Source organism: Trypanosoma conorhini (assembly GCF_003719485.1).
Source record: "Trypanosoma conorhini strain 025E chromosome Unknown Tco_14.4_contig_00011, whole genome shotgun sequence".
Classification (NCBI taxonomy): Eukaryota; Euglenozoa; class Kinetoplastea; order Trypanosomatida; family Trypanosomatidae; genus Trypanosoma; species Trypanosoma conorhini.
The window spans coordinates 62,841-68,479 of NW_021704096.1; the positions used below are offsets into that span (position 1 = coordinate 62,841).

The 5,639-nt window shown below is 58.3% G+C and overlaps 4 protein-coding genes across 4 annotated transcripts in view, besides 7 other annotated features; all 4 read right to left on the reverse strand.

The window, feature by feature from the left end:
* Positions 1 to 31: 31 nt before the first annotated feature.
* Positions 32 to 1,174, reverse strand: Tco025E_00505 (vesicular transport-associated repeat protein; the record flags this gene model as incomplete). Its single annotated transcript, XM_029367446.1, has 1 exon — positions 32 to 1,174. The coding sequence occupies one exon, from the start codon at positions 1,172 to 1,174 to the stop codon at positions 32 to 34; it is 1,143 nt and encodes a 380-aa protein (XP_029232519.1).
* A 254-nt stretch (positions 1,175 to 1,428) lies between these two features.
* Positions 1,429 to 1,453: a microsatellite.
* A 117-nt stretch (positions 1,454 to 1,570) lies between these two features.
* Tco025E_00506 (uncharacterized protein) lies at positions 1,571 to 2,428 on the reverse strand (the record flags this gene model as incomplete). Its single annotated transcript, XM_029367447.1, has 1 exon — positions 1,571 to 2,428. One exon carries the CDS (start codon positions 2,426 to 2,428, stop codon positions 1,571 to 1,573), a length of 858 nt encoding a protein of 285 aa, XP_029232520.1.
* A 345-nt stretch (positions 2,429 to 2,773) lies between these two features.
* Positions 2,774 to 2,803: a microsatellite.
* Positions 2,804 to 2,920: 117 nt separating this feature from the next.
* Positions 2,921 to 2,961: a microsatellite.
* Positions 2,962 to 3,134: 173 nt separating this feature from the next.
* Tco025E_00507 (putative sphingosine-1-phosphate phosphatase) lies at positions 3,135 to 4,547 on the reverse strand (the record flags this gene model as incomplete). Its single annotated transcript, XM_029367448.1, has 1 exon — positions 3,135 to 4,547. One exon carries the CDS (start codon positions 4,545 to 4,547, stop codon positions 3,135 to 3,137), a length of 1,413 nt encoding a protein of 470 aa, XP_029232521.1.
* Positions 4,548 to 4,752: 205 nt separating this feature from the next.
* Positions 4,753 to 4,778: a microsatellite.
* Positions 4,779 to 4,972: 194 nt separating this feature from the next.
* Positions 4,973 to 5,032: a sequence feature (A-rich).
* Positions 5,033 to 5,063: 31 nt separating this feature from the next.
* Positions 5,064 to 5,104: a sequence feature (A-rich).
* A 53-nt stretch (positions 5,105 to 5,157) lies between these two features.
* Positions 5,158 to 5,180: a microsatellite.
* Positions 5,181 to 5,241: 61 nt separating this feature from the next.
* Positions 5,242 to 5,639, reverse strand: part of Tco025E_00508 (uncharacterized protein) — a gene marked incomplete at both ends in the record, with an annotated part of 444 nt that continues 46 nt past the window's right edge. Inside the window, one exon of the mRNA XM_029367449.1 lies at positions 5,242 to 5,639. This exon is cut by the window's right edge and continues 46 nt beyond it. Coding sequence (XP_029232522.1) covers positions 5,242 to 5,639 — 398 coding nt within the window.

The window sequence follows — 5,639 nt, forward strand, 5'->3', positions numbered from 1 at the left end:
CCTCAGCCAGGCGACGTGCCTCCTCTGCTCCTCAGCCAGCGACGTGCCTCTCTGCCTCCTCAGCCAGGCGACGTGCCTCCTCTGCCTCCTCAGCCAGGCGACGTGCCTCCTCTGCCTCCTCAGCCAGGCGACGTGCCTCCTCTGCCTCCTCAGCCAGGCGACGTGCCTCCTCTGCCTCCTCAGCCAGGCGACGTGCCTCCTCTGCCTCCTCAGCCAGGCGACGTGCCTCCTCTGCCTCCTCAGCCAGGCGACGTGCCTCTTCTGCCTCCTCAGCCAGGCGAAGTGCCTCTTCTGCCTCAGCTTTGCGACGTGCCTCTTCTGTGTGAGGGCCATCCAGCGTGTTGCTCACTCCCTCCTTTTGTTTGTTTTCCGCCTCTTGCTGTTTATCAGAAGTTGCGTTTTGCAACACATCATTACCGCCGAGGTCTCTGCTTTGTTGTCGCCTAGCTATGCTGTCTGTGGGGAAGATAGACGTGGTTTTTTGGTCTTGGTCTCCTTCATGCGGATTTAATTTCTCAGTAGTCAGGGGTTTGTCAAGAACATCGTACCTCTCGTCACGCAAGAGGCATCCCCTGGAGGCAATTGCTGCCATGTCGCGTGCGCATTTGTCTCGTATAGCGTGAATTCGTTGGGACAGCAAACGTATTGTGTGGGCGTCGTCACAGTCAGGAGGACATCGGCAGTCCTGAAGAATCTCTTGGCACATGGCGAGACGCCTGTTAACCAGTCGCTCCCACCAATGGTAACAGCTGAGGAAGTCGCTGGTGTGCGCGACCTGCTCCTCCAAACTGAGGCTCAAAAGGAAGCGGGCCTCCTTGTGTGCCCCGTCGGACCGGATGGCGATAAGACTTACCGCCTCACTGACGCCGCGGATGAGCTCGTCAAGGGGTAACGCCGCGCGCTGCTGGGGAGTGAGCCGCAGTAGAAGCGGGGGAGGTTCATCGTCTGCCTCACTGCCGGATGCCCCCAACGCATTCTGCAGGAGTGTTGTCGCCGTCTTGTTGACTGTGCCCCACCAGCCGCTCAGCCGATCGCCAATGCCCGTGACGCCGGAGAGAAGTGGCTGCTCCCGCGGGTCGTGGGGCCGCGGCTCCCCAGCGGCGCTCTCCCCGCGTGGGGCAATTGCCTGACGAACCGTCGCCTGCACGTCGCTGAAAAAGTCCCACAGTGACATTTGTTTGCCTCGCGGCGCCGCGCGAAGAGCGAACCCAGCAGAAGCAAGAGAATCTCAACGGCCAACCCGTGAAAGGTACCGTCGCAGCCTCAGCAGTTCAAGGAACGGAGGGATTTCTCCTCACACGTTTATTAACTGTGTATCCCTTCTCTTCTCAGCGTGACACAACGCAGGCCCAGTAAAACGAAGTAAAAGAAAGAAAAAAAACTGCGAGGTTCAGGCAAAGATATTCAAAACAAATTCTTCTCTCTCGCTATATATATATATATATATATATATGTGTGTGTGTATGTATACTGCTGGCATCAGTTCCTACTCCAAAACAAGAGAGAAAGGAGCACACTCATGTGTAGAAGTAAAAGCCTGAATGTATTCAGTCTCTTTTGTTGTTGTTGCCTAGGCCGGGTACATATTATCCTTGAAAAAACCATCTGGCCTGTGGAGCGGATGAATCTTTGTCCCCCCAAGCATGTAGGTGTACTTGCCCCACGGGAACGCTCCCGACGGCTGCTCAAGCGTCGTTGGCATGGCAGGGCCCAAGCGTAGGTGTGGCAGGGCATAGTACCGCTCCATCGTGGAGGTCCGCAACACACCATTTTCATGCAGTTTCTTCCTAAAGGTCTTTTTTTGGTTCTGCAAGACGATTTCGTGTGCTAGCATCTCAACATGCTGAAGAAGGCCATGAGGCACCGCGCCCATCTCCACCTCGCCCCAGTCCTGCAGCCGTGGCAGGTTATCGTGCACCTCCTGAATGGACATCAGTCCTGTCCGCTCCTCAATAAGCCTCAGGTGGCGCTCGATGTCATGCTTCGACCAGACCTTCCCCGTGTACTGATGAATGAAAGGAGTCATGTAATGCAGCGGGAAGTGGCTTGGGGTGTTGTACTCCTGCCCCACCTCCGCGTAGTAGTTCCACAGCGGCACACCGTCGTTCGAGCCGTGTGAGAGGCAAGAAAAGGTCCGGTTGGGCGGCCCCTCGCGGTGGTGGCGCACAGGGTCATCGTTCCAGCGCGCCCACGGCCAGTGACGGTAGGCGCCGCGGTGCCGCAGCCGCGAGTACCACTCCATCCCCGTTCGCGGGTCCCAAGTGTTGCCGTACTCCTCCGGGGACTTGTTCGCCAGCGGCGAGCGGGCGTGGGGGAGCTTGGGCGGTCGATAGCGTGCGCGGTGGCGGCGGTGGGCGTAGACCATCACACGGTTCTCGTAGCCCTTCGCCCGGGAGCCGAGCGCGGGCGGAGTGAAGCGAAACGCCATGGCGCCGTCGCAAGCGCGTCCTGTGCCCTTCGCGGGAAGTTCTCTGCACGCGGAGCCCGCCTAAACGCGCAGCGAGGCGGCGGGCGCGGTGTTGGTGGGGAAAACTGTCACGTGCTCTCTCCGCGGGCCCTGGCAGCGAGTAGTCGCCGAGACGCAGCAGGAGGCAGCTAAAAGAGGAAGAAGCGGCAAGGCAGCGGAATACAAGTATTCGCAAAGAAACACGCAAATAAAAATATACTTGGTGGCACTACCTTATGACTACATGCAACGCATCTTCCTTTTGCAAAACGGCCCGACCGCCGTCCCCGCCCTATTCAGATCATTTTAGTGCGTTCCACAACGTACTTTTTTTTTTTTTTGCTTTTTTGCTTTTTTGCCTCAAAGCCAGTTTGCCTTTGATATTGTTTCAAGCGCCTGCATGTGTGTTTACTTCCTGTTGTCACCCAATGTTTCTTTTTATTTCGTTTTGCTCTTCCCCCCTCGCTCCCTCTCGCAGCGGGCAGCGGGTGGCGGGTGGCGGGTGGCGGCGGCGGCAACAACAACAACCGGGAGGACGCACGTTTTCCTTCCGCGTGTCTGCCCCTCATTCGTCGCGCGAGCGACGTGGCGGGCACCTCCGCCCCGCCTGCGTCCCTCCCGCCGGGAGCTCTGGCTGTGGCTGTTGCCCCCCACGCCTGCCGGCGCGGCCGCCACCGCAGCGGCCCCCTTAACTCACACGGAAGCAGACACGCAGAATAACCGGGCAGACGTACATGATCATGAAACCGACCGCGAAGTAGGCGACGGTGCAACGGTGCGCCTCCCACAGCCACCAGTGTCCATGCGTGCGCGGGGACCACATCTGGACGGGGTCGCGCGGCGCCGCGTCCTCGTCGCACGTGCGCGGCAGCAGGACCTCCACCGACGACCCCGCGCACCCCGGCAGGCACGCAGCGTCGGCGGTTGGCGTCGGCTTCCGCTGCTGCTGCTGCGCGGCTCCCGCGGCCGGCCCCTCGCAGAGGGGGATCCAGTACGCACGGCGCACGGCGTCCGACAGCGCGGCGCGCACTCGTCGCCACAGCCACGGACGACTCGGCGCGGCTCTCCGAGAAACGGAGCTAAAGAACCAGCGAAGGAGCGGAGTGGCGACAAACGAGGTTATCGTCTTCCCAAGCACAAGCACGAAGAAGCAGCAGATGTATTGCAGCAAAAATTCCCACGATAGAAGCGTCCCGCATAAGTCAGCCGGCGGTGTTCGGGCGGTGTAAGTGCCGTACTGCGAGTAAAACGCCCAGCCACCAAAGAGAGCGCCCAGCGCGGCGCCGAGGAAGCGCAGGCTGTCCAAGTAGCACGGGCAAAATTCGCGCGGGGCGGCGTGGGACACGGCCAGCACTTGCACGACGAGAAGGGCCAGCATGTAGTGCCACACCTCCACCGTGGCCAGCGAGGCGATCGTCAGAACCCAAGACCGCAAGAAGGCAGCGTGCGACACGAGAATCAACCCAGCCAAGCCAAACCCCGCCACCATATCTGCAGGCCAGTGCATTCCAAGAAACAAGCGTGAGAAACTAACATTGACGGCGAACACGATGCAGGCCACCACGCAGGCCACGGGATGGTTGGGGAAAAGACGGATCAAAAAAGGGTACACCGAATACGAGAAGAGGAGACTGTGAGAAGCGTGGGTGCTTGGGTAGCCGTACTCCTTGGAGGCATTCGCCCGTCCGCGAAGCTCTACTGGTGGGCATGGCGGCCGCGGGCACCCTGCCGCGTCCTTTAGTGTCCCGGTTATATATTGACTCAGACACATGAGCACCGCCATATCCAGCACCTCGGGCCACAAACCCAGCCACGCCATCGTGGGGAAGAAGGCCGTGTAAAACTCCGTCTCACCAGTGCAACTCCAAACATTAAAATAAATTGTGATCGCACGCTGAAGTGAAGGGAAGCACCGTTGCAACCGCAGTAGCACGGATAAATGCTCCTCGTTGCAGTAGTTCGAGGCGTACCAGCTCCTGAAGGGCACTACCGGCTGTTGTTCTATTGGAAACGTGCAGCAATGCAGATGCGATGCAGGCGGGGAGGAAGCGAGAAGGCCATTGATGCGTGGCTGAACGGCCACAGCCGTATCCTCGTTCATCTACGCACCAATTGGCTCCTCCCACTCGTTGCTGTTGTTGTCGTCGTCGCCCTAGTTGGGGTTATTTTTAGTCTGCTTCTCTACTCCGCCGCCGTTCCTTCCTTTCGCTGCGGGAATCAACGCCGGGTGCCTCGCCGCCGTGAGGAGCCCGCCTTTCCCGTTCCTCGCGCTTCACGTGGCGCACGGAAAAAAGAGGCACACGGGCGTGTGTGTGTGTGTGTGTGTGTCGTGGACGAGGCAACATGAGGGAAACGAGCAAATACATATATACATATACACACGTAAGGCAGCGGCGCAGAGGCACACAGAGAGAGAGAAGCAGCAGCCACGGAAAGAATAAACCCCACAGTAAAAGCAAAGAGCATAAAGAAAAATATATATATATACACACATTTTTGTTTAGCCATCGGACGCGGACGGAGGTGAAGAAAATGAAGAGAAAAAAAAACAATAACAACAGCAAAAAAATAAATAAACAAACAAAAGAGCAATTGCGTGTGCGTTTGCGTGTGTGTGAAAAAAATAAATAAATAAAAATAAAGTAAAAAAAAAAGAAACGTCCAATGGGAACTGCATCTGTTTATCTCTAAAAGCTGCATGTAAGAGAAGGAAAGAAACAAACAAACAAAAAAAACGAGAGGAATCCAGTTGAAGTGCGCGCGCATGCCTCGATGTGGGTATTATGCGGAGGCAGCTATGGCTTAGTTGTGTGGGCGGGGCTCCTTTTCCACATCGTCCGTCGCGGGGTGCGTCTCATGTTCAGCACACCGCAAGAGGCGGCGGCGGCCGGTTCCTCCTTCGCCTCCGACGCCGCAACGTGGGCCCGCGGCAGCGCAGCGGCGTCCGGGGACGAGGGCGCAGGCTTCTCTGCGTGCACCTCCAGCTGCGCGTCGTTAAATGTGACGAACTTTCGCCGCGGGCGCATCGAGAGAAATGAAGTTTCCCCTTCGCCGGTGAGTTCGGCACCGACGGCTGCGTCGTTGGCGGGGAACGGCGACGGCGCCGCGACCGGCACCGACTCACGGCGGAAGCGCACCGTGAAGGGATGGCCCGTGTCATCGCCGTTTGCGTCCGCCGAATTCGCCTCTTGCG